The sequence below is a fragment of the Lactuca virosa genome, chromosome 5 (genome assembly GCF_052849685.1).
Source record: "Lactuca virosa cultivar CGN04683 chromosome 5, Lactuca_virosa_CGN04683_v6, whole genome shotgun sequence".
NCBI classification, from domain to species: domain Eukaryota; kingdom Viridiplantae; phylum Streptophyta; class Magnoliopsida; order Asterales; family Asteraceae; genus Lactuca; species Lactuca virosa.
The window spans coordinates 200,492,256-200,519,955 of record NC_136430.1 but is presented as its reverse complement, the minus strand read 5'-3'; the positions used below and the strand labels follow the sequence as shown (position 1 = coordinate 200,519,955).

Below are 27,700 nucleotides of genomic sequence, written 5' to 3'. Positions count from 1 at the left end.
TACAAGCCCCGCAAGAAAGCGTGTCAAATCAGACCGGTTCCAAAATCGAAACCCGACAAAAACCGGACCCGGACCCGGAACCGGTAGAACCGCCGGGCCGGTTCGGTTCTTGATTTTGGCCGAAGCCGGTTCCCGGTTCGGGTCCGGGTCGGGCCGGTTCCGGCCGGTTCGGTCCGTTTGCTCATGCCTAATAAAATGGATCAATAAATGATCTATAAAGCTGATTTTAGTTACTTTGGAATGTCTCTCTTGAATACCATAAAATCCATTGATATAGACTAGAATAATGTCAGTCCAAAACGTGCGATGTTGGGAATGTACGATATCAAAATTTGAAGTTACTTTATGTCATATCTCACTGACCAACCCTCAACTCCATAATGGTTATAAGAAGTGTGTAATGGACAGTTCAGAGAAGTAGTTATTTTGTCAATTCCAAACTAAAACAATTATTTTTGTTAATTAACTCGTATATTTTAGTTAGTTTAATCGATATTCCAAAATACATAACTATTTTCTAAAAATTGGTGAAAACAAGGTTCTAAAAAGCTCGTTATGGCTTCAAAGCTTGTACTTGATGCCAAATTTTAACAAAATGTCGACTTAAGTTATATATGTATATAAAAATAAATAGTAGAAAAAATATATAAAATTATTAATTATATACAAAATTATTGTCTTAAATCACGCCTTATAAACAATATGACTCGTCACAGCTCGTAAAAACTTGAGACTTGACATTGCCGCTAAATCACGACTAACATTATTTAGAACGTTGGGCGAAATACATTTATCCTAATTTTTTATGTTAAAAATGTACCATTTTAACATATATTTTTTATTATGTTATGGGCTTACACCCAAATCCACCCGTTGAAACAAACTCAACGCTTGATCAATCACTTTCTAGTCACAATCACCTTGCATCAATTCGTAGCTCTCTCGTGAAACAGAGAAGACTCTACATACCTGCATCGACGCGAATTTGAATGCGATCTCTCCAGAAAACCCACCTTCTCATCTCCGTCTGTTTAATCTTTCTGTGACTAGGGTTTCGAGTTTGATCTAGGTTGTAATTGCAATTGCAAAGAGCTCGGCGTGTTTGATTTTCTGTTCTCAAGGTTTTCCGGTAATTTGATTCATCCAAAGCTCATAATTTAAGCGACATGAATGTTGAACCTCAGTGCAGTTTATGTAGGGTTCTTGATTAGTCACTTTAAATCTCTTTTCCTTATGTTTATTTTGTGAAATTTTCGGGGAAAGTTAGTTCCCTTTTCTAAATGAAAGTATAATACTTTCTGGCGTGATGTCACCTTCGACTTTGATGAACGATAATGCCATTTCCTAGCATCGGAATTCGATCAAATTCCCATACATGGCGATTTAGGAAATTTTTTCATTTCTTACTGTATAAGAGTTTCTGATTTATGTTTTGAGAGGACCAATTCAAATGTGCAGAATTAGAGCTTCCATTCCAATTCAGGCGAATCTGTAACCCTACCTTCTTCCAATAGTAAACCCTTTTATGTTTTTCTTATTTCCATCAATTAATGTACGTTTTCTCAAATCCATTGTAGGATGGTTGTAGGATACTTCAAGCTGTATTCCTTTGAGTAATGGGAAGCAGTGAGATGGATAAACCCGCCAAGGAGGCAAAAGACTCCACAAAGGAGCCAAAGACAGCAAATTCCCAAGTGAATTTCTTTCTCTTTATCCATTTTTAGGCTTATAAAGGCATTGTTGCATAAACATTCTCCATATTTATGTAGCTACAATGTACTTTGGTAACATAGATTTATCTTGTATACTTTATTCAGGAGCAGACTTCAGGTACTGCCACTGGTACAGCCAATCCAGATTGGACAGGGTTTCAGGTTTCATCTAAAAAAATCTCAACTTTGATAATTTGGTCTTCTTAAGATTTGGGATATTTTACTAAATCTACGTGGTATATAAATTATAAAACATGAACAGCCTTATCCTCATATGCCTCCACATGGGTACATGGCATCAAGCCCTCAAGCTCCTCCCCCATACATGTGGGGGGTTCAGGTACTATGCTTTACAGATTCTTAATTTAGATTTATCTCACAATTACTATTCATCAGGGAACAATGAATCAACATTGTTGCAACAAAAGAAAAAAAAAACAAATTTGGTTTTCCTTGATGTTTTGGAAGATAAGCTTAAATAGATTATTACAATCTTTAATGAGAAAAGTCCATGCATTTGACTTTTTCAAACTCTACCAGTTATTTGGATAACATTGTTGAATCATAGATTCTCAATGCAAGAATATTCAACATAAATAGTTCCAAGTTCCAACTAAACATCATTGAATTATAACAGAAACTCCTATTTAGCTTAGAGAACATATTGCTTTTTAGTTTTTAGTCATTTCATCCTCAAATTATTTTCCATTTTTTTTTCTGATACCTATGTGCAATTGCAGCATCTTATGCCACCTTATGGTACCCCACCTCATCCATATGTTGCAATGTATCCCCCTGGTGGCATTTATGCTCATCCATCTATGCCTCCGGTATTTTCTTATTAATCATAATAATATATTAATATACTAAATTCTTTATTTTCTAAAAGACAATAATTATAAACTTCATTTTGTATTTACTATTTAACCAGGGGTCATATCCTTTCAGTCCATATGCAATGCCTTCTCCAAATGGTGTTGTTGAGGCTTCCGTGAGTTGCCTAAATTAATTTGATTTTTTTTAGAGTGAAAAATATAAACTTTTTGTTTATGAAATTTTGAATTCCATGTAGGGTAATAATACTCCTGGAAATACAGAAATTGATGGTAAGTCACCAGATGGGAAGGAAAAAGAAAAAGAAAAACTTCCAATTAAAAGGTCAAAGGGTAGTCTTGGAAGTTTAAATATGATTACTGGCAAAAATATTGAACAGAGTAAAACTGGTGCATCTGCTAATGGAGTTTATCCTAAAAGGTATAGTGAGTATATCCTTATACATTAGTTCTGTGTATATACAATTGGAAGAAACTCTGGAATTAGTTCTCTTTTGATTATTTATAATTGTGAGTTTTACTTTTTATTAATCTTTCTGAAATTAGTTCTATTTTTCTGATATTGGATTTTCAGTGCTGAGAGTGGAAGTGAAGGCTCAAGTGAAGGAAGTGATGGGAATTCTGAAAATGTAGGTATCATTGCAAAGTACTTTTTTACATTATACATGTTTATATGTTATTTTTTCTTCACATATCAAATACATTATATATCAAATACATGTTTTTTTTTTCTTCATATTCATACTCCAGTTTATGTAGTAATGAACCAAAAGATATTTATGTACGTATAAAAATTAGATCACTATACTTATGCAAATATAATCTTAATTTAGTTTTGCCATTCTTACATATTTAGCTCTATTACAAAGTATATGTGCATTCTTTATGTATATTCTCTTTTTATTTTCAATAAATTTCTGTTAATATTTTCAGGATTCACAAATGAAATCAGGATCCATTGAAGGTTTGAGCCAATAAATTTTCTTTTGCTTTATGTTACTAAAGCAACTTCTGTATAATATTACAATGACTTTTTAGCTACAGGGGAAGCTTCCCAAAATGGAAATTCGGGACATGTTTCTCAAAATGGAGGACCAAATGTGGGCAACAACCAAACAATGGTTGTGGGTCCCACAACCAACTTAAATATTGGTATGGATTACTGGAGTGGGACCAATTCCTCCAATGTTCATGGGAAGGTTACTTCTGCTCCAGTTGCAGGAGGGATGGTTACTACAGGTTCAAGGGACATGCAGTTGCAGCAGCCTTGGCTTCAGGTTCTCATTTTTTATTTTTAATTTTTAATTTTTTAAATTTTCATAGATTAATTATATAGACTGAATGCGACTAGACAAGCTTTCCAGGGTTATTTTGTATGATGAAATTGAGTATGAGGGTATTTATGTCTTTTTCCACAGACGAGAGCAATAAGAAAAAATTCAACTTTTGTCATGTAGTTATAATAATTGTAATATGTTATCATTGTTATATTATTATTAATTTGGTATTATATGGCATTCAGAGTATTCAAGATGTTCTTGGTTATGTTTTAAATATAGAGTACGAATCGATAATCAAGTACATTGTAATTTAATATTCGTTAAAAATGGTAGGGATTACAACTCTCTCTCTATATATTAATAGTATACAAAATTACAAACTATTGTTATTTTGTGGTTATATTAGCATACTGAAGTTATAAATTCATCACCACAATATTTTAATTTATTCACTTACCTAAATGGCTAAATCATAAAACCTTGACTGGAATTGAATTCCATTGAAATTCACAAAATCCAACCAATGCTGGAATTCATCTTTCCTTCAATAAACTCATGGAATCTAATTTCAATTCCAATCTTCCCTCATTTCCACAACCAACTGAAATACCCTTTTCAAATCCTATCATTAGCATTGTATTTGTAGCATGTTTGTTTCTTCACTTTATCATTAAAATTTGTAACTTATTGTGTAATATTTGTTATCATAATTTTACTTTAGTTTTTAAAAGTCTTATTTATTTATTGGTTGATGCTTTATTTCAGGATGAAAGGGAGCTAAAAAGACAGAGAAGGAAGCAATCTAATAGGGAATCTGCTCGTAGGTCCAGATTGCGCAAACAGGTAGTAAATTGCCTAAAATAGCAACATTCTTTAATTTATTTTATAATTATAATTTACTTATATCTTTACACATAATAGAGCATATTTGGAATTCCTTACCTATAATAGCCATGTACGTATATCTATTTACCAATTATAGCAATATGTAACATGAAACTTGTAAACATTCAGTTATATATATTGCTATGATCAGTAAATAAAATGTAAGTACATTGCTATTATGAGTAAAAAACAAAGTACATTACCCATATTGGTAACGAATAATAATATCTACTTTTGTGGGGTCAGGCGGAATGTGATGAGCTGGCGCAACGGGCAGAAGTTTTAAAGGATGAAAATTCTTCGCTTAGAGCAGAAGTGGGTCGCCTTAGAAGCGAGTATGAGGAACTTCTTGCTCAAAACGCGTCTCTTAAGGTAACTATATTAATTAAATTACATATAACATTAATTAATTAATAATTTAATATACAAATCATATTCATATCAATATATTAATATTAGTAAATTAGTAAAAGAGTAAAACATTGTTGTATAAATTAATAAAAAGGTAAGATATTGTGTAATAACTACACACATATTTTTTTTTTTACAGGAACGACTAGGGGAAACTCCCGGGCAAGAAGACTTGACCTCTGATGGGACCGAACAACAAACGGGCAGCAAAGATCATCCGGGCAGGCAGATAGAACTTGCCCAAAGTCATCATCAATGAACTTCCACCTTTCCCAAGTTGCCCGGGAGCTTAACTTAACGAAAAATTAGCAAACAAAAAAACCGTGTTTTACATAGTAATAGAGTTCACATTAAGACCGGGCAGATTGGACCAGACTATCTGGTCCTGGTCCGGTCTGGCTAGACTCAGACTGCTCTGGCTAGATTCAGACCGGTCTGGCTAGTGTCTTAGATATGCAAAATAACTATCAAATTAATTGTTGTCATCCAATGTTGTTGATCGGCCTATCTTTTAAGGCCCGATGAGCCCGGATGATATGTAGAACGGTAGTGTGAAATTACTCCCGTACCCTTTGTATTGCTAAATAGGGTGTTGGTATCTAATTGGTTTTCAACATTTTATGTACTTAAATATGATCAAATATGATTGTGGTTTGTGAGTTGCATTTGGGTTATTTGAATGCTTTGGTTAGATCGATGTTATCTTTTAATAAATTATGGTTGAATTAAGAAAGTAGTTTCTATCGATACTAAAAAAGTTGTTATTGTGTTGATTTTAGTTAAAATGTCACATTAGTCCTTGGGCTCACTCAAGATCAATTATTAAATGCACTGTTTTGTACTAGATTCTACATTAAACCAAAGATGTGAGACACTAGCAACCATATACTCACATTTGATTAAGTCATTGAATTACATTTAGATTTAGTCAAAAAAATAAAAAATATAAGTTTGACTTGTATAATGTTAGTTTGATCTAAAACACGACGAATGACAAATTTGAAGGGGTAACATACCTTGTCTATGTTGAATTTTATTTAGTCAAGATATGCTGAAAGTTTTAACTTACTATAGCCCTCCATAACCCTCTCTCTTGCCTTGTAAATTTTCAAGTAAAGTGATTCTTGAGGCCTCTTAAAAAGCTTAAGTAGTTGTGCAAAAGACATTAATTGCACAATGCTTGATTATCATGTGAAATTATTTGTGTAAAGCTATACGTTGGATCAAATAATTTTAAAAGAAAATGACTACTATCTTCTCATACCAATGGGATTCTTGTTGCTGCATGACTACACGATCCTTCGCTTATCCAAAATTTGATATTAATACACCATACTTTCAATCAATCTTTTCTAACAATATCATTTGATGGTGGTTAATTAAAAAAAAGTTTAATTGTAGAATGTTAAAAACCAACATATATTTAAAAATAACTAGAGGGGTTACCCGCGCGTTGCGCGGGACAGAATGTGTTTGTTTTCGGAGACAAATAAGGAAGTACATCGCATAAATTGGTATCCAAATTAAAGTATGTTGCTATTCTGTGTAATTACCTGATATACAAAGTAGAAAACATTTTTTATGCCAACTTTGATGTTGTAGAAGCTATATGGATGACAATTTCAATAACCTGTTGCTGGACCTACAATTTATAATAGAAAAACAATACACAAATAAGAAACTGGAGTCTAATAACTTATACATAAATGAAAAGAGTCTAGTTTTTGCATGGGTTGGAATGGTCTTAGTTTTTTTGTTAAATGTGTACATTGCTAAATGTTGAATATGTGGAAGTTATTCATATAGACTACATAGCAAAGGCATACAAATGATGATTAAATAGCAAAAACATAAATTTTCAAAAGTACGCATCTGGTTTTTGCATTTGCCGGCATCTGGTTTTTGCATTTGCCGACTTAAAGTGCTTAAAAGTAATATCTCTGGGTGACTTCACCGCTTTCCTTTTTCCCTGCATAATAAAATAATTAAACTGTTAAATGTAATAAATATTAATGTACTTTCGTTAATATTTTTTCTATTACATCAATACTTTCATTTCTTTCTATTTCAACATTGTACTTTGAAAAATCTATCCAATTAAAATAATGTCATCCAAAACAAAGCAATTTTCATTGCAATATTTGAATAGGATTCTCAAAATACAATACCATAATAAGAAAAAGAATGTTGTAATAGAACAAAATGGAAATAGGATCCTATAATTTAAAAAAAAAACAAATAAATAAATAAAAAAGTACGTTGCTAATTTTTTGTATTTAGTTAGCCCTAAGTTTTTACAGAATTCAAGATCATATATGACATAACTAAGCTCTTTTTTGCTCCATAAACGCAAGATAATGATTAAAAATTATCCGTAGAAGAATTACCTCAAAAAACGATTGTTGTTGTAGTTGGTGGTGGTGGTGAGGCTGGGCGGTTGGTGGTGGTGGTGGTGGTGAGGCTGGGTGGCAACACCCAGCTGCATCGGGATATTTATATTTATATTTATATTATTATTATTGTTATTATTTATGTTCTGATCTGTTTACCATTCTAAACCTGTCAAGTGATACACACGCATCTTTGTTTGGTTCCAAAAGCATAAACTGAGCTCTTAGGTAAACCAATTCATCCTCTATCAGGGATTTTGAGAGTGCCTTCAGAATTATAGTTTCCAAAAAGCAAACTATAAAAACTAATGTAAAAAGAAAAAAAGAAAATAGAAACTTTAAAGTGTTGTCTAAACCACAAAAGAGTGTTCTTCCATCTGGGTGAAATGTAACTCATCGTACCCCTGTTGCCTGGACAATCAATAAAAAAATTATAAAAGAAGGATTGTGGGCCCACGTGGATACACACAGAAGTTTTTAGGTGTATACCTCAGGCCGAGTTGTTCCAATCAATTCGAAGGTTTCCAAATCCCAAAATTTCACAGTTGTATCTGATGAACCTGGAATCAACATACATAATGTCATCAATAAAATTATAGAAGAAGTGAAGATTGTAGAAGCCATGGTCGGATGGATACAAACCTGACCATCAGGGGTAAATCTAGTTGTAGTAATTGCTCGTTTATGAACTTTATATGAAAAAATGCATCCTTTCTTTCGAATATCCCATATCTTCAAATTAGTATTCATGGAACCTGATGCAAGAAACTCACCAAAAGGATGGAATTCCAAGGCAGTGCAGTAGGATCGGTGTCCATTAAGTGTTCAAAACACTGCATTTGAAGAAAAAGTATTAGGCATCGAGAAAAAAAGTACTACAGACTTGAGATGATTACATTAAAAGTCATAAATACCCTTTGTCTCTTCTAGCTCTCAGAGCTTCACCAGGCCAGAGGATGTTCCAGCAGCCACCAAATTCATATGTCATATTAATTTTCTTTTTAGTAGATAGAGGTAACAAAAGAAATATATAAATTATGTATAATGTTGGTAGATAAATTAGTTTAACACCGAAATATAATAACCAGTTTGTAGATAGATACATACATGTATACAACCTGCAAATTGACAACCAACAATCACTTCAACGATTGATAGGGAACAACCTGCTTTGATTCCCATATATTCCAATAACACATTAGTAACTTTAAATTGGAAAAAAATAATAATAATGAATATCACAATAACCTGGATGATAGAACCTTTCAAACAAAGATTAAGTATTGTCCATCTATAACCTCGAATTCAACATTCCATTTCAATTTTTAGTAATCTGGTTTCCATATGTCAGAAATCAACTTCCCTGTTTGAAACAAAGAAGCTTCAGCCATAGGACTCTTTGCAGCCGCCGCCTTAAAGGCCTCAACAGGTCTTTCAGCTTCACCAATCAAAACACTAAAGAAAACCAAAAAATTAAGGTTTTTCAAGAAACCTCAAAAGGGTAACCAAGTTTTAAAAGGTGAACTCATTACTCACTTCGCTCTTAAAACAACTTCACTAATCTTTGGGTTGGATCTGAGGATTGTTGGAATTTGGAAGTTAAATATCAGAATTTCAGAATAATCACCATGCACCTATCACACCAAATGTAAATGATAACATTACTTTATTTATTTGATTTTATTTAATGCAAAAAGAATTCTGGAATATGTCCAACCAATTCATTTAAACTTTATTGGAATCTGTAAGAATTGCAATATTTATATCTTTTTTATTTAATGCAAAAAGAATTCTGGAATATGTCCAAGCAATTCCATATAAACTACTAATTGGAATCGACCTTTTGGATCTATCAAATAATGTGATCAGAGTTAACTGTAACAATTAACTGGTGAAGAATCAATATGATAAAGTAGTAAAAATCACCTTTTGGATCTATCAACTATATACCTTTAAACCGTGAAGGACAAATGATCGTTTTACCATTCTCTATAGATATTCTGGCAAAAAACAACTGACTGTTTGATTTGATAATCATTATAAATCATAGTTTATTTTCTATAAATAACAATACATATTAGAATATGATTTTTTAAAAAGATCACCTTGTTGCATCAAATCCTCCCATGTAGCAATACCTTGATGCCCTTACACCACCATCTGGGCCCTACAAATGAATTAAACAAAAAGATTTCATTTTTTTTTTATAAATTATAGCCCATGAAATCTGTTAATAATTAAAAAAAAACAAAAAAAATGTTTAAAACCTGGGCCTGACAAAGTCCAAACTGAAGAAGAAGTTTATTTTTTTTCCAGCAACAAAACAGTGGCTTGCAGCATCTGTAGTGAGTAAAGAAGCAAAATGTATAAGATTCACAAAAGGGGTTTTGTAACATACACGTTTTGAAATCGTGTTATGTAATTTGAAAAGTTAAAAATATCATGAAATATTATGTGAAATTGAGTGTTGAGTTCTAACAGATAGTTTTTACTAGAAATGAAGTAAAACTATGTTTAGAATCACTCATAAAATATTGGAAGTCTTATGAGATTCCAATTAAAAGCCAATTAGTGAAATTTAGCGAAAATATAAAATTTGAAATAAGTAAAATTTTATTATTGAAAGTTGTAGATAATCTCGTTAGAAACATGTAGGCGAAAACCTCATCGAAATCCGAGTTATAACGAAGAAGTTATGACCAATCAAAGATCTGCGATAAAACCGGCACGGTGCCGAATGACGTAAAAAGTGAGTTTTTGATAAACTACTTTTTAGCCTTAGTGATCTAAATGAAAGTCGTAGTAATCGTTAAACCAAGAATTTTGATAAAAAGAACGCCAAAATCTGACTTCGTATGAGGAAGTTATGATTTTTACAAGTTTCAGCTTAGCAGTAGACAGCTAAAAACTCGAATTTTAGATTGAGTGATTTTTAGCCGACACAACCTAAACGAGAATCGAAGGTCTCGTCATTAGTAGTACAACGGTAAAAAGTCTGACGAAAACGGACGTCGGATGAAGAAGTTATGAATTTTTAACGGATTTAGCAGTCCCGGTCTGTTAAAAATAATAATATAAAAATAAAGTCAAAATTTTCCAACGAAGTCAAAACGAAAGTTGTAGAGCATAATTTTCTCTACGCATGCATATAAAGAACGTCAAAAACAGAGCCCGTATGAGAAAGTTATGGGTTTTACAAGATTGGGCACATTTTCATTTAATTTTCGCATGAATAGTGTTGATCCACGTGGCATCTTCTGATTGGACCGCAGCCTCGCGTGGCACCCTCTGATTGGTCCGAAGTCGTCACCCCTTTCCCCATTGGACCGAAGTCCGGTCCACTAAGAGGCTTCCATCTGTCCGAAGTCGATGACGCGTCTGAGGAGCTGGTGGCTCGCAAGCTCGCCCCGTGTCACCCTTCCGAGCCTCGCACCTGGTCGCCTCGCATGCGCGACTTCTGGCCTCCGAACCGAGCTCTGGCTGCCGCGTGGCCTTCGCAGCTGCTGACCCTCCTAGCCTCGGATCCGAAGCTCCGGATCTCCTCCCCTATAAATAGTGGCCTTGCGAGATTAGCCGGGTATTTTGAGAATTTTGCCATTTCTCACCCATTATTCCATATTTTTAATATTTTGACTTCCCCCGAAGCCCCGGGATTAATTCCAATGCCCGAAACACGCCCCGAGATTCCCGAGAAGCCCGGAAAATTTATCTTTTCGGTTTCGAAGCTCTACCTTCGCAGAGCCCGGTTTTCAACGACGAAAGTCATATTTAGAGCCGAAGTGCTGCCCAAATTATTATTTTGATCCCCGGTTAATTCACGTTGAGTTTAATATGTAGAAACAATTGTATGTTATGTGTTATATGTGCTATGTGCTTTTCCATGTTATCATCTCGAGTTGTTGTATCCGCTATTTTTATAGCAAGGCTGTACCTCTGACTTGAAGTGTATGACATAGGCATCACTTGGGTATTGGTATGAACCGTTGACCATGAAGTGTATGACATAGGCATCACTTTGGCTTCGGTAGAATGTTATTCCTAAGTATTTTCCCGTGTTATTTTTATTTCTGCTATTTATGATAGCAAAGCTATACCTTTGACCATGTGATCAGTTTAAGAACTCAGATTCACAGTGGTACTGGTATGTAGCCTCTGGCCATGTAGAGCATGTCTCCCAGTAAGTGAATGACTCTATTCTATGGCATTGGCATATGGTTAGACAGGGCGTGAAAACCTGAAATCTACCTTAATGTTAATCAGAAATTGTTTGTCTTCAGTGCCATTTGGGCCGAAGCGTTATTGATGTTTATCAAGTATGGAAATTGTTATATCTCATTGATTGTATATCTTTGAATCGAGTCATTGATTGATATGGAAAGCTTATCACATTATGCCTTTGTTGTTCCTTGCTCCTATTTGCTTCTGCCATATTGGTATATATATGGCATAACGTTATATTGTATCTATTATTGAACTCACTAAGCGTTATCGCTTACCCCTCCCAATGTTTTAACATAATGCAGACAATAAGCACCCAGTATAGTTGGAAGACTTAGAATAGTTGTAATATTATTTTTGTATTTTGGTTTAGGTTTGTATAGATTTACAATATCCCGGGTAGTCATGTAAAATCTTAAAACATAGTCGGTTTGTATCCAATCTTTTGTAATGACTTTATCAATGTAAAAATATTATTTTATGAATATGCATGTAGCATGTTTTGGAGTAACTATATTGTCAAGTATGAAAGTTTGGGTCTTTCAGAAATATGAAAGTATAGAAAGGGGTTCTTTCAGGTTTCCAAAAGTTGAACCACCAGAAATAGGAACAATACAAATAAAATTTTCAAAGATTCGATCTTTTTGTCTAAATGTTTCCAAAAATACCCTTCAAGCCATAAAATAAAACTTACAGCGACAGGGCCTTCAATCCTCATGAAGGGTATACCGACTTGCATTACTAAGGCGAATAAACGGTGCAGAAAAGAAAAGCTGTATAACAAATAGCATTCAAAAGTGCATCAGTATATGGAAGCAAGTAGATATTATGGTTCTTCTATCCATTTTCATCCAATTGATTTAAATCTGAATATGGTGAATACAGTTAAAATTAATGATGAAACACCAACAGTTACCTCAACCAAAAACAAAGGAAACCCCCAAATAATGGGAAGACATAAGAAGTAACAAAGCCTACAAACAGAGGAAGAAAACATACGAAGAAATGGTCTGATAATAGCAATAAACGAAAATAGGGCTCATCCTTTTACCTGGACCGTCTAGGGTTTAATCTGGAAAGAAGTAGAGTTGAAGGGTCGATGAAAAGTAGGGAATCGTAGAACTGGAACTCGAAATAACAGTATTAGCTGCAGCACGATTGAATCGATAGATGATGGTAGTGGATGACTTTTCTGGAAAACATGACAAAAGCGAGAACAAATTTCAGTTGGCGGTGATGGATATCTCAAAGGGGAGATAAGACGGTGGAGAAGGACCGAGAAGCAGATCGCCTTCTTCAACGATGGTGGCAACGAACGACCACTTTGTCTGGTGTGATAGGGGTGGGGGAGAGAAAGAAAGCGGTGATGAGAAAGGAAGAAGAAAAGAATTAGATTAGACGAAACCACAGAAAAATGTGGATCGCCACTGCTGTAGTCGCTGCTGCTGCCGCCAACGACCTCCATCTACCGCCGCCGCTGCTTCTACCATCGCAGGTAACAATCGCTGCCCTACCCTCGTTGATTTCCCGCTGATTGATCAGACGAAACCAAGAGACATACCTGCAATCGTGAGATGACAAACGAAAGGGACAACCGAACCGTGTCCGGCTCCACTGTGCCGAAAGACGACCTAGAAAACGCAGAGCATCCATGGAGAAGCCGAGATAATGACGGTGGGAGAAGGAAAGACAGCGAGAGAGAGGGAGAGCCGATAAAAGCAGTCAGAATCAGTCTGGGAGAGGAAAATGAAGCTGTGAAAGGATGGATGTAGAAGGAACCGGATGTAGAAGGTCCTGGAAGATGGAAAGAGGCGGTGGAATGTGGGATTAAACTAACCCAGGTATGCTAACTAACCTAAGGAACAGTACCTGTTCCTAACTTTCATATCTTTAATATATATATATATATATATATATATATATATATATATTAATGTGGAGGAATCTTATGTTTGACTTGGTGTCAAACTCAACGAGACTTTTGACCAATATAAAATCCATAAATTCGTTTTCATTATATGTGTCAGATCAATTTACAACAATCATTTATTTTAGACCTACAACTTTTGTTGACTAATAATCCTCGTTTATCACCAATAAATACTATCCATATTGGTTAGTAACTAAATATAACTATGATTAAAACATGTGACCCTATGAGCTATGAAAATATTATATTCATTTTATCTTTAAAACATTTGTATAATTATAAATTATTATCATTACTTAAAAATTAAAATGAAAACGATATTTAAAAGTTAGGCGTATTTAACTTTTAACGCACTCCTTCAACTCACCGTCCACCCAAATATACACAAGAAAGAGAAAGAGGAGAGAGAAAGAGAAAGAGAAAGAGAGGCTTTGTAACAAAGGCTGTATCTACGTATTATATGATTAACAATGAAGAAAAGCCATTAAAGCTGTGTACGCCTTCCTCCCCCTATCATCATAATCGCACATGGAAATCTCATTCCTCAACCACATCAATCTCACGTAATCCATTCTAGGGTTTTATGTTTAACCAAACTACCTGTAGATCTGCCTTTTCGTCCATCCCGATTTTCATTTCTACGTTTTTTTCTGATTCAAACAGGTGCGTCTATTTCAATTATCTGTAATGTTTGTAATTTCTTATACGAGTATGTAACTTTGGAGGATTATTTGCGTCTGCATTATTCGGTTCATCTTCTTCTCTTTTGTTGTTATTGAAATGTGTAGGGATTTGGTAAAGGGGATTGATCTGCATGCTCGAGAATCGATTGATTTCCAGATTTATCTGATCTGAACCGGACTTCTATTTGAAAACGCTTCAAATCTCGCTTCAATTCGAAGTTTCCCTCATTTTTAGGTATGTATCTTTATAATGCTAACATTTGGGGAGGTTGTGAATTGGGAATTGGAAATGATAATATAAGAGATGGTGTTACCTTCTGTGTTCATCAGCGTTTGTAACATGACGACAAACAGAATTGCAATTAGAAAGTGTATATGGAGAATTGGCTTGTTGGGGATAAGGGTTACTTGTCTTTTATTGTATCATATCTAACTAATTTTGTTTGTTTGTTTGTTCCATGATTGAAGCCTTTCTCTGTAACTAAACCTCAAAGAAAAGTTGGCTCCCCAACGCAGATTACAGCGCCACATGGGCGGCCAGATGCAACAGAGAAATGCTTCTGCAACTTCTCTGTATGATCAATCTGCAGATGGTGGGTCCCATCACAATGCAGGTTCTGCTAACGATGCTGGAGATGCTGTAATGGCAAGATGGCTCCAGTCTGCAGGTCTACAGCATCTGGCCTCACCTGTGGCATCAAATGGGATTGATCAACGCCTCCTACCCAATCTCCTCATGCAGGTATTTTCAGATTTTCTTTAATATTGAATTTGATCAACGCCTCCTATCCAATCCCCTCATTTACCTTTTCCTTTCATTTCCCCATTTTCTCCTTTTTTTTCAAACTTATGATCTATGAGAATAAAACTTTGATGCATACCAATAAGTTATGTGTCAACAGCCTCTTTCTTCAACCCCCTAAGGAAATTCTTGTGGTGTGTTGAAGTATATACAAACTCTATTCCATTTGGTTATGATGTTTGTTTAATGTGGTGTGTTATTACGTCTGTTTGCAGGGGTATGGAGCACAATCTGCTGAAGAAAAGCAAAGGCTTTTTAAATTAATGAGGAACCTTAATTTCAATGGTGAATCTGGTTCTGAGCCTTTCTCTCCAACAACTCAAGGCTCTGGAGGAATTGGTGCATCAGATGGTTTTTATTCTCCGGATTTCAGGGGTGATTTTGGTGCAGGGCTATTGGATTTACATGCTATGGATGACACTGAGCTTCTTACAGAGGTATGACTTTCATTGTTCTATTATACCTTTTAGCCCTTATGCAAGTTGATAAATGACATCTAGTTGATTGTTTTTAAGGATGTATATTTTAAGGTCAACATGAATGAATCCTGCATAAGTTCTTTTTGTGTTTGGCGACTCATATCACAATCATATTTGATTTTTTTTTTTTTCAGAATGTTGACTCAGAACCATTTGAGCAATCACCTTTTATGCCTGCTGTTACTAAAGCAGTCGAAAATGACCAAGATACCCTTCCATACCGCCAACAAAGAGGACAAACAGATGTAGATGCTTCTTTTGGATTACCAACACTTGAAAAAGAAATCAGCTCAAGGGAAAATAATGTTGCCAAGATTAAAGTCGTGGTATGTAGCTCTCATTGTATCAACCATATTATCTATTATTATCCTTATAGTTATAGTTTGAAATGACAAAAACTAAAAGTAACTAATTGTTAGAAGAGTATATCACTATACCCCTTGTGTCATATTTTTATTCTTGCATATTAAAATGGTTTTTGGGAGTGAAAAGAAATTATTTTTATTTCAGGTGCGCAAAAGACCACTGAATAAGAAGGAACTTTCTCGCAAGGAGGATGATGTTGTGAGTGTATGTGACAACAGTCTAACTGTTCATGAACCCAAGCTTAAGGTTTGTATATACGAGTGTTAAGATGGAATTATATAAATCTTCATGTGTGACATTAGAAACTAACATTTGACTTTTTTTCAAAGGTTGACCTTACTGCTTATGTTGAAAGGCATGAGTTCTGTTTTGATGCTGTTCTCGACCAGCAAGTAACCAATGATGAGGTAATTCTTTTTTTTTTACCTTAAAAAAACCCCAAAGTACAAGCTTTCATTCAAATATGCTCCAATTGGCTTTTGCTACTAAATGTTTAATATATTTTTTTTTTGAATTTTTTTGAAACAGGTATATCGTGAAACTGTACAGCCGATCATTCCTATCATATTTCAGCGAACAAAAGCAACTTGTTTTGCTTATGGCCAGACAGGTATGCTTGTTCTTTTATGTTAAGGGTTTGCTTCTTTTTGTTTATTTATTTATATTTTTGGTTTTGAGTTGAGGTAATTTGAAAATATTTAACTCGTATTTTATATTGCAGGAAGTGGTAAGACATACACAATGCAACCATTACCTCTTAGAGCTGCAGAAGATCTTGTTAGATTATTACATCAGCCAACATATCGTAATCAAAAGTTCAAATTATGGCTAAGTTATTTTGAAATTTATGGTGGAAAACTCTACGATCTACTAAGCGATAGAAAGTCAGTATTCAGTACCCTTGTTTCATAATTAAAATCTTGAAATAAAGGATGAGAAAGAAAAAGCAAGTTTTAATTTTTATTTTTTAAATTTGGTGTTATGTAGGAAACTTTGCATGAGAGAAGATGGAAGACAACAGGTTTGCATAGTTGGATTGCAAGAATTTGAAGTTTTGGATGTACAAATTGTTAAAGAATACATTGAAAAAGGGAATTCTGCTAGAAGTACTGGTTCTACTGGAGCTAATGAGGAGTCTTCAAGGTCACATGCTATATTACAACTAGTTATTAAAAAGCACAATGAGGTAAAAGATACGAGAAGGAATAATTATAATAATAATAATAATAATGATGGAAATGAAAAGGGTGGGAAAGTTGTTGGAAAAATCTCCTTTATTGATCTTGCTGGCAGTGAAAGAGGTGCTGATACTACCGATAATGACCGACAAACACGGTACTCTTTCTTAGTAAATTACAATTTTGGTCCCTAAAACTTTTCTTTTGCAGTTTTAGTCCTCCTTATTTGTAATGTGTTTGTTACAGGATTGAAGGAGCTGAAATCAATAAGAGTCTTTTGGCTCTGAAGGAGTGCATTCGTGCACTTGATAATGATCAGCTTCATATCCCGTTTCGTGGGAGCAAACTGACTGAAGTTCTTCGCGATTCGTTTGTTGGAAACTCAAGGACTGTTATGATATCTTGCATTTCACCAAATGCTGGTTCTTGTGAACACACTCTCAATACCTTGAGATATGCTGATAGGTATTGTTTTTTACTCCAAAAAAACCAATTTCTTTGATTATGTATCTGATATTACTTTACTACATGATAACAAACAACAGAGTTAAAAGCCTTTCAAAAGGTTCAAAAAAAGATCAAGCTGGAAGCTCACAAACAACTACAAAAGACTCTTCATCAGCAAACACACTAAGCCTCTCTGATAACGAAGACACAAAAATAGTATTTACAGATACAGGTAATAGAAGAGGTGCACAGCCACAACGAGACAGCATCTCTTCAGATTTCGATAAACAACAACCTCTTCCTCCATCATCCTCAAATTACACCCGCGATGACACCTGGCAGCAGGCTTCTGGTTTCGAAAAGGAAAGAAACGCGTATTTGACTTCAAATGATACAGAAGAAACAACAGTCCAAAAAGTGTCACCACCTCGAAGAAAAAGTGGTGTTAATTGGCAGAAGAAGGATAGTAGTGATGTTTTCTCAAGTGTGGGTAGTAAACAACCCAGTTATATGATGACGTCATCAAAACAAACCGAAATTGAACAGCCTCATGATGAAAATATCAATGAAATACTCGAGGTCAGTACTAGTAATTAAACGTAAGAAACAGGGAATGGTTTTTTTTTTTTTTTTTTTTTTGACGATGTTTGATGTTTGTAGGAAGAAGAAGCTTTAATTGCGGCACACAGGAAAGAGATTGAAGATACAATGGAAATAGTCCGTGAAGTAAGGAGAAAATTGTTTAAATATTGTTGCGTGTATAAAAATTAAAAAAGAATAGACAGACTACTTATTAGTTATTACTTACTACATACAATCTTGTTGGAAATCAGGAAATGAAACTGCTGGCAGAAGTTGATAAACCAGGAAGCCTTATCGACAACTACGTGACTCAGTTAAGTTTCGTGCTGTCACGCAAAGCAGCAAGTCTTGTGAGCCTCCAAGCTCGCCTCGCCAGGTTCCAGCATCGCCTCAAGGAGCAGGAGATTCTCAGCCGTAAGAGGCTACCTCGTTAACACCCACCCACACCCCACTCCACTTTCCCTTGTAATCTCTCTCTCTCTCTCTCTCTCATGTGCAAAAAAGACGTAAATGTCCTCAATCAGCCTGATCATTTTCATTGTAGGAATCGAACGAGAGTGGATTGTGATGTGAGTGTGGAGATTTGAAATGATTGCATTTCTTTTGGTTTTGGTTTTGGTTGGTTAAGTTTTGGTTTGAATGAATGGTGTTTTTGTGAAGAAGTGGAAAAAAAAGAAAGAGAAAAACACAAGGTATTGCTTGCTGCTCTGCTCTGCTGGTTTGGTTTTTACTTTTTATATATGTAATGCTGAATTACACCTTCCTACACCATCAAACTTATTATAATTATTATTTCATATTATGTATAGGGCTAAATGCAAGAAATAGCAATGTACTTTTTCACGTTCATTTTTCTTTTCTGTTGTTATGCAATGTAACGATGTTTTTATTATATCTTTTGTATTATCAGGTTTTTTTTTTCTTTACATTGAAAAATCTGCGAAAAACTAGTGTTAGTCCAGGTGGACGGTTGACCGATGTAATAAAAAAAATCTTTTTAAGTTGTTTTATATCATAATTATATCAATTTTTACCATGCATTGTAGAATTAAAAATCTACCCAAATAAATAACTTAATGTAACAGAATAGCTGACAACAACAGTTGAAGTAAAAATATTTTCATATCGTAAGAAAAATAGAAAATTTAAACAATATGTTGTAACTTACTTGAATGTCTTCACCCTCTTGTAAAGTAGAGATAGAGATATGCATGTTACAAATATGATCTTCAGTATTATCATCACCAACCTATTTGTAAATATCGATCACAATAATAAGAAACATACCAAAAAATATAATCTAACTTTATAGAAATAACATAAATTAACCCATATATTCTCACTTCCTTTTTCGTCTTCCGCATCATTGACATCATATATACATTTTTGAAGACCATCAATTTCTTTGTTATCACAAACATCTTATGTATACAAAATCAAGTACATTGCTCTAATCAAGAATTTTGGTAAAGTACAATGTTATTTCTTAAAATTTTGGTAGTGTACATGGCTATTTATGGTGAACAAAATAATGCGATAAAAGAGTTCTCCAAACCCACCACTTGTAGAGTCTTCTTTTTTTATTTTCCTTCCTTCACCGTCAAAACCACATTACATTATTCAATAATACAATCAGAATTAGATTACAAAAAGAAATCATCTGGTCGATGGCAATAAGAAATCTTGGATTGAATTAGAGTGAATGACCATATTATCCTTATTTTACAAAATTAAAGGTCTTTTGTTTTTATCATGACAAAATGGATCAAATTTATCTCATTATTCAATGTTGTTATCGCTTATTCCGTATGTGTTTAATTTGAGCCATATAACCAGAATATTAAATCATAATAATTTGTATTCACACTCACAAAGTTTGTGCCTGTAACTCCAGAAAACGCAAAGCAACCTAATTTTTGACAATAAATACCCAAAAGAAAAAAAAACAAAAATCGACGCAAATATAGTAACCATGTGCTCAAATTAAATGTTCTGCCTATTATATCCGCCTGATGGTCGGGGATGTACGGGTTGATATATATATATATATATATATATATATATATATATATATATATATATATATATATATATATATATATATATATATAGAGCTAGGTTCAGGTGTTTAAACTAATTATTGTGTTATTGTATGAGTAAATGTAGGTCAATCATTTCAAAAGGGTAAATATGTAATCTTATATTTAATTAATTATGGTAAATATATAAACCAATTAATATCCCTTTAATTTAGGAATATCAGTTTTAAAACCTAATTTCTAGTCCGCCTCTTCCCTCCTCTCTTATATTCATCGACTCCGGCAGATTCAAGGAGGGCATCGTAACCTGAGGATCACGTCCCCGTAGCGTCGTGCCAGTCGCCACCTGCCTCACAGTCAAAGGAGCCGAAGATGTCCTCAACAAGCAGTTCGCTTTCGAGCTATCTACCCGATCCGATACTATGTACTTCATAGCCGATTCTGAAAAGGAGAAGGAGTATTGTACCAATTCAATTCAACGCTCAATTGTTCAGCACTCGAGGTCTGGGATCTGACAGGTAACTGAGAGGAATGGTAATGGGCTCCGACACCAGCCGCCGGTGGAGGCGGACATCGGAGCTTTGGGAAGTGGCGTCCGTTCTGCTACTCGGCCAGGCCGTCTCTTTTATATTGGCTCTTCTGAACTTCACTTCATCTCTAACCGCCAATCTTGGTAAGATAATTCTATCTCGATTTAGATGAATTTGTTTCCTTACTCGCATAGTCAATTTTGTGAAATTCGAAATGAAATATAAACTGGACCAAAGGGGGGGGGGAGGTATTATTGAATCTGGTTTTATATAAGTTGTGACAACTCGAAATTTCCATCTTGTACAACCATTCACCTCATTAGAAGTCAGATTCGTTTTGCTAACTTCTAAGCTTTTTGGAGTCGTTTTGAGTGTTCTAAAGCCTAATACTCTAGGAAGAAATTATAGGAAATATACGTTAGAGCTTGTTATACGTCATTTACATCTCAAAACTCCAAGAGTTTGGAATTTACGGCCCAAACATGGAGTTTACGGCCGTAAACTCTAAAGAGTACAAATATGACACTTAGTCATTTTTGGCTCAGTTTTCACTTCCAAGCTCAAGAACACCCACATTCTCTCTCAAGTATCATAAGAACTTCTTCCAAATCTTTCAAAAATGTAAGTGTTTCTTGCCTTGATTAGTTGATATCCTTCATCATCTAGTAGTTATACACGATTTCATCCATGAAATCTTGTCTTTTTCATAGATCTTCAAGTGTTCTTCATTTCACCAAGAACACACACTAGTGTTTTTGGACCTTAAACACTCTTGCAAGCTTCCTATAAGTAAGTACACTCCTCCTAACTAGTTATTTGCTTAGAATACATGTTAAACCATGGAAAAACACCAAATATCCCCAAGAACACATGGGTTTACGGTCAAGGCATCTCCTTGAACCGTAAACACCATCAAGTGGTGTATAAATGCCACCAATGCCTTCTATGGCTTAGATATTGGACTAGAACCTTGCATGCATGAGCCAAAGACCCTAAATCACGAAAAGGTAGGAGTGGCCATGAGTTTACGGCCGTAAACTCATGGGTTTACGACCGTAAACTCCAAGGGAGTGGTCCAGGAACCGTAAACTCCAAAGAAGGGCCATTTTGAGCCCTAGTCCCTTCCTAAGCCTTGGATACATGTTTAGATTACTTCCTAGTGGAGTATAAGACCTTAAAACACCCAATGGTACAAATTACCATGAGTTTACGGCCGTAAACTCATGGGGAAAATGACCAAAAACCGTAAACTCATATGGTGTTACCATATGAGGAGTAAACTCCAATGTGAGGCCATACTCTCTTTAGATGCAACCCTTTAGTACTCCTAGCACTTGAAACAAAGTGTTTCCATGTATTAGGGTGTCTTTACTTGATTAATTAGTTATTAAATGACTAATTAGATACATAAATGTATCATTACATGTTAAATAGGATCCGCGTGTGTGTTCAAGTCCTCACTTGACACTTAGCATCCTATACCATCCGTTCATCCGAATCACCCACTACAGGTGAGTTCATACCCCTTAATCAACCTTTGAAATGATTTTAAATGCTTTTATGAGGGGGGGGGGGAATACAAGTTGAACTGATAAGTTATTATATCAATCACATGTGATTAATAACTGTCAAGCAAATAGATTTTTGCATGTTAAACTGTTTTATTCAGCTAAAGGTTTTCTAATCTTGTTTTCAAATCTCCTTTCAAATACTAAAATCTCTTTTTAAATTACTAAACTTTTATCAGAGTCTTTTAAACTTATATTCTTGTTAAATTCACGTCTATATAGATATAGTTATATAAGTAGGGTTTGAAGGACTTAGGACTGATAGCCCACTTTATTTCCTGTTCCTTGTTTGGTTGCGGACTCAGAGCATCCGGTTATTTGTCTGAGTGTCGTTGAAGTCCTAGTTATATATTATGTATATCTGTTTAGATATTAAAACTCTTACTCCAGTTCAGCGCCTTTGGGTAGCAAAGGTACCTAGATAACCTCTCTAGTAAACTATAATAGGTATAGTTTAGGAATCAACAATAACTTTTATGAGGAGAACCTAGCTATATCAATACTCTAAAACTTGTACTTTTAATAAAAAGAAAGGTATATAGAAATCAAAATACTAGATACATCCTCATGACGCGGATATCACCGTTGTCAAGTTGGTAACCAGAGTCTCCTGGAGGGAGAGCGGGCATTGTGTGTATAGATCTATATGGGATAGACCATCCCACATCCTAACTGCTAGCTACGGTCCCGGCCGACCAAGCCAAGGGGTGACAAATGTCACATCTATTTCGACGCCAGCAGGTCGTCGTGTTTACATCCGTCAATCAGTATGGTTACGAGTATCTTTACATTTACCTTATAATTCATGGCTTTAAGGTAATTAGTATCACGATGGTTTCTATATATATATAAAGACTACTTTAGACTCTCCGAGGTGTATTGTCCATTTAATACTACCTGGAGTCTGTATTTTACTACTTTAGACTCTCCGAGGTGTATTGTCCATTTAATACTACCTGGAGTCTGTATTTTACTACTTTAGACTCTCCGAGGTGTATTATCCATTTAATACTACCTGGAGTCTGTATTTTACTACTTTAGACTCTCCGAGGTGTATTGTCCATTTAATACTACCTGGAGTCTGTATTTTACTACTTAGACTCTCCGAGGTGTATTGTTCATTTAATACTACCCGAAGTTTGCATTTTATTATTTTATAAACAGCAACGTCATTGCTGAAGTAAAGCATTATTTTTCCTATTACCTCTACTTGTGATCTTCTCACATATTCATTAAGGTATAAACTATATTTTGATAATGATAGTAACTTTTGGGGGAAAAATACTCTTTAAATACAAAACAGTCGGGTTTTGGTAGAAGACTGCTTTTAGTAGGGAAACTCATTCTTTTAAACATAAAACAGTCGGGTCTTGGTAGAAGACTACTTCTATTAGAAAATATAGGATTTTCTGGAGGGAATTCAAATACTCTATAAACTCTAATCACCATCATCTAATGAGATTATTTTGAAGAAAGACATGTATTTATATCAATGTCATTAATATACTTATGAACTCACCAGCATTAAAATGCTGATACTCTCTTTCAAAATAACTTGTACTCTCAGGTCGTCAGTAGACAGGTACACTCCGGGAGCTTTTGCGAAGTCAGCCTTGTACCGAGCTGCATCTTATGTTATTCTCTATATCTACTTTTGGATGTTGTTGCTAAATGTAACCTATGTAAAACTTATACTATTAATGCAATGGTTGTTGTACTTTGATTACTATACTGCATGTGTTGTGATACTTGACATGACGTCCTCCACCCCAGAATGTTTCCGCCGTTCCGGTTTTGGGGTGTGACAGATTGGTATCAGAGCATTGTTTATAGTGAGCTCAGTATATCAAATCATAAAAGATATACAACCTATAAATACAATGGGATAAAAACACTCTGACCAAGAGTTATACTTTAAAATATTACTATATTTTTCAAAAGTATAAGAACATCTAGAATATAAAAGCCCGAACAAGTATCACAAGAAGAACAAGAATAAAAGTCTTTGGATGTTGAGCATTACCATCAAACCTGGGCAGTTATGTAATCGTAGCTGGAATAAATATAGCCTGATCAACTATATTTATTCGAGATGCGACTAACGTGTGTTTGGGAGTGATGGGGGTGTAGCAATGAATCTGAAACTTACCATATAGGAATGCTAGAGCCAAACATAAAGTTTAAAAATACTATAGGAGTATTTTATGATACTAAAAGACTAACAATAAACCCAAAAGCATGTTCTGAAGTTTTAGAATCAAACATGTAATTAAAATACTATAGGGGTATTTTAGGAACCATAAATAACCTTGCGTGAAAACTAAAAAGACCCGTATTGATAAGCCTATGATTACAGAGTGTATACTCCCAAGGTTATATATAGTGAGGATCTCATAGGCTAAGAATGTGTGGTTTCGCTCTACTTCCTTTTCCTTGTTTGGATGTGGATATAGAGTAGTATCACATATTCGAAGGCCTATCAGATCTAAGTTATATATGATTTGTGTACACTATGTAATTGTAGCCGGACTCGATATGGATCACCCAGTAAAATGTTTTAATAATCTCTTAAGATTCTTTAGACATTCCCATTCTCGCATAAAACCCTTTAGAAAACCTTATCCACTTCAGTAATCAACAGAGTAGTCGATAAAGACCCAGAAGAGGTTCATTGAGAAAGATTTCCAAGTAGGAAACAAATGAACAGTGATGAGACTATTGAAATCACCATGTGCCTATACCTTTTAGGGACATCGGTGGGAAATTCGCCTGAACTTCCGAGATTCCAGTCATCCATTAGGAAGGGATGACAATCAGAGTCAGAATCGGAAGTAAGACGGAGCAGAAATTCAATATGTCTACAGGAGAAGAGAACCCTATATAGGTACCCGAAGAAAACCAACGCTTGTTCCAGTCAGGGATAAGAGGTGGACAGAGGGAGCCAATGCATGGAAACCGAGAAGTGTTTCTACCTCTTTAACGTCACGCTAATAACCCATAAAATAATACAATTTAGTGAGCTAGTGATTACACTACTCACACTATGTGTTAGGTAAATCGTTTTCCCTGTCGCGATTAAGGTAAATACATCGGAATCACAAAACCTCGATTGAGAATGTTTAGCCATAAAACTTTCATGTCTTTTTCTTGTGTAATCTTCGTTATGAAATTCTTTCAAATCTTTTCAAAACCGGAGAGTGAACCTCTCCAACATAAAGATAACCCAGTCGGAACGACACCCATTTTATGGCTTTCCGATACACTTACTTCTACCCTATTACCAGGACTGCATCATAGGGATGTAGGTCGACTCTTAGAGAACCATAACTCAAATCGCGAGAAAAACTTATGCCTATCATAGTAAAGTAAGATATGTCTAGGGATAACCATCGTTTCTCATCAACTTGTGTCCCTCATCGTGTAGGAAAAACCATGCCTCCGAAGAAACGTAACCAACCCGCTAGCAAGACACCAACTCTTCAGATCGATGAAGCTACGTTCCAAGCTGCAGTTTCAGCAGCCGCAGCAGCTGTCATGGCCCACCTGAATGCTAACAACGCCAATGTTAGCAGGAGCACTATCGGGAATCCAGATCATAGCAATGGACAGCAGCAACCAGCACCGGTGTGTAAAGCCACCCAAGAACTCCAACCTAATCCACTGAAAAGGAAGTTTGGGAACGAGGAGGGAAGTACCTCGACTCAAGGACCTTCCGAAGAGCAGCAAGCTGAGGTAGTCAATACCCCTGTCAACCCGCCTGTCTCGACACCAAGAAGACCATACCTAGGAAACCTTCCCCGCTGCAGCAAGTGTGACTACCATCATTATGGAGTCTGTCGAGAACCCTTTTGTGTTAGGTGCAACATGAAGGGGCATACCGCTCGCAACTGCAGAACCCCGGTTGAGTTCATTACATCAACCACAAATGTTGGGGCCAGTCCAATATGCCACCTATGTGGTGAAATTGGGCATTTCAAGAGGGACTGCCCAACTGAAATAAATGACAAAGACGCAGGAGGAGTTTAATCCTAACGCATAGGGGAAACATCAAGGAACCCGGCAGAATTTTGGTACCCCTCTCAACCTTAAGTAGCTAATCGAAAACTTAAAATAATCAATTCAAATTGTAATTACTCCCTCGTTAAGGCGAAGGTCGCAACACCGTTGTAAAACTTAAAAACCCATCAGGTAAAGCTATGATGGCTTAGTATATACGTTAAGGCCATTTATAATTAGGATTGATAGACCTCGAGTAAGTGATGCTGCCTTATCTCCTGTTCCTTGTTTGGTTGTGGATTTAGGGAGGAGTCACTCAGTCAACAGTCCTTTTAATCTTAATTATACATGACTAGTATATACTAGGCGGTAATAGAGAGGCCTCGTGAGGAATCTATTCATGAAAAGTACATCTCACCAAAGTATCAGGACCCCTAGCGTTCAGAGTCAGGTATGCCAGTCCAAGTATTTGCGGTAGTAATACCATGGACTAACTCGAAACGCTAAGAACTTGTGTGCTCTGTTCAGCACATGGTCCTATCAATCTTCATTCTATATCATGTCGATGTTTACTAATTTCGACATTACTGTCAGTCATGGTTCGACTTGGTTCGACCATGCGAGAATTCCTAGTGCTGTGTAAAAATAACTTTCACCTTATCCTAAGCGTCAAATAAAGGTTCTTTCGAACCTAATAAGAAAATCTAATGCGAACCGTCAGTCGTCTCTCTCTCATCCAACCTTCGGAAGTACCCAGGAGAGGGGTACCACGCGCTGTTAACCAACCCCTCCTTAGACATTAAAACCAGAAGCGAAAGGCACTGCAGATTTTCCGAAAGACAATAACAGCCCGAGGCCTACTCAATAGATCCTCCAGAAGAACCATTTGCACCGCACGATCAGGTTCGTGAATCAAGAAAAAGAACTCATGGGATTAACTTACTGCTACTAAGTATGTGCATTAGGGTGGTATATAATTTAGATCAATAAGATTTAAGATGTGTGCTTCCTCCCTACTCCCTGTTCCTTGTTTGGTTGTGGGTTTGGGGTGGGGCCACACATCTGAACATCCTGTCAATCTCAATTATATACGACTTGCATACACTGAGTAATAGTGATTGAGCCGAGTATGAGGTCTACCATGAGCCCTAAAATAAAAACCCTCCATCGTATACCCATAGGGAAGAAGCTGAGGTCAAGAGAACCAATGTGGGTTGAGCTACTAAAATGACTACAAATTCGAAATTGTTGTCATCTCGGTTAAGCCAACATAGTAGCTGACACCCTCAGTTAGGAAAAGTAACTCAAGTCGTAAGAGTCAAAAACATTGACTACGACCATCCATTCACGCCTAATCCCACAAATTAAGCA

General features: G+C 35.5%; 2 protein-coding genes and 1 long non-coding RNA gene across 7 annotated transcripts; 2 read left to right on the top strand and 1 right to left on the bottom strand.

The window, feature by feature from the left end:
• The first annotated feature begins 858 nt into the window (after nt 1-858).
• On the top strand, nt 859-5,786 carry LOC145115377 (bZIP transcription factor 68-like). 4 transcript variants are annotated; one of them, XM_079051666.1, is made up of 13 exons: nt 859-1,129; nt 1,578-1,694; nt 1,818-1,874; nt 1,975-2,052; nt 2,453-2,542; nt 2,644-2,703; nt 2,785-2,966; nt 3,120-3,174; nt 3,479-3,509; nt 3,590-3,822; nt 4,591-4,668; nt 4,957-5,082; nt 5,261-5,786. In XM_079051666.1, exons 2-13 carry the CDS (start codon nt 1,617-1,619, stop codon nt 5,378-5,380), a joined length of 1,188 nt encoding a protein of 395 aa, XP_078907792.1. In that variant the 5' UTR covers nt 859-1,129; nt 1,578-1,616; the 3' UTR covers nt 5,381-5,786. The 4 variants fall into 4 exon arrangements, with proteins under 4 accessions (XP_078907792.1, XP_078907789.1, XP_078907790.1 ...); XM_079051663.1 differs by having other exon boundaries at nt 860-1,129; nt 3,584-3,822; XM_079051664.1 differs by lacking the exon at nt 859-1,129 and adding an exon at nt 1,176-1,194 and having other exon boundaries at nt 3,584-3,822.
• A 1,918-nt stretch (nt 5,787-7,704) lies between these two features.
• Nucleotides 7,705-8,960, bottom strand: LOC145113270 (uncharacterized). Its single transcript, XR_013710755.1, has 3 exons — nt 8,285-8,960; nt 8,001-8,071; nt 7,705-7,922 (listed from the first exon to the last, which is right to left on the bottom strand). It is a non-coding gene; the product is annotated as an uncharacterized LOC145113270 (long non-coding RNA).
• A 5,066-nt stretch (nt 8,961-14,026) lies between these two features.
• Nucleotides 14,027-19,206, top strand: KINESIN-13A (P-loop containing nucleoside triphosphate hydrolases superfamily protein). Of its 2 annotated transcripts, XM_079049383.1 has the most exons (15): nt 14,027-14,322; nt 14,448-14,577; nt 14,811-15,084; nt 15,360-15,581; nt 15,758-15,949; nt 16,134-16,235; nt 16,319-16,396; nt 16,518-16,599; nt 16,711-16,873; nt 16,977-17,324; nt 17,414-17,632; nt 17,713-18,193; nt 18,275-18,340; nt 18,448-18,661; nt 18,741-19,206. In XM_079049383.1, exons 3-14 carry the CDS (start codon nt 14,872-14,874, stop codon nt 18,628-18,630), a joined length of 2,349 nt encoding a protein of 782 aa, XP_078905509.1. In that variant the 5' UTR covers nt 14,027-14,322; nt 14,448-14,577; nt 14,811-14,871; the 3' UTR covers nt 18,631-18,661; nt 18,741-19,206. The 2 variants fall into 2 exon arrangements, with proteins under 2 accessions (XP_078905509.1, XP_078905508.1); XM_079049382.1 differs by having other exon boundaries at nt 18,448-19,206.
• The last annotated feature ends 8,494 nt before the right edge of the window (nt 19,207-27,700 follow it).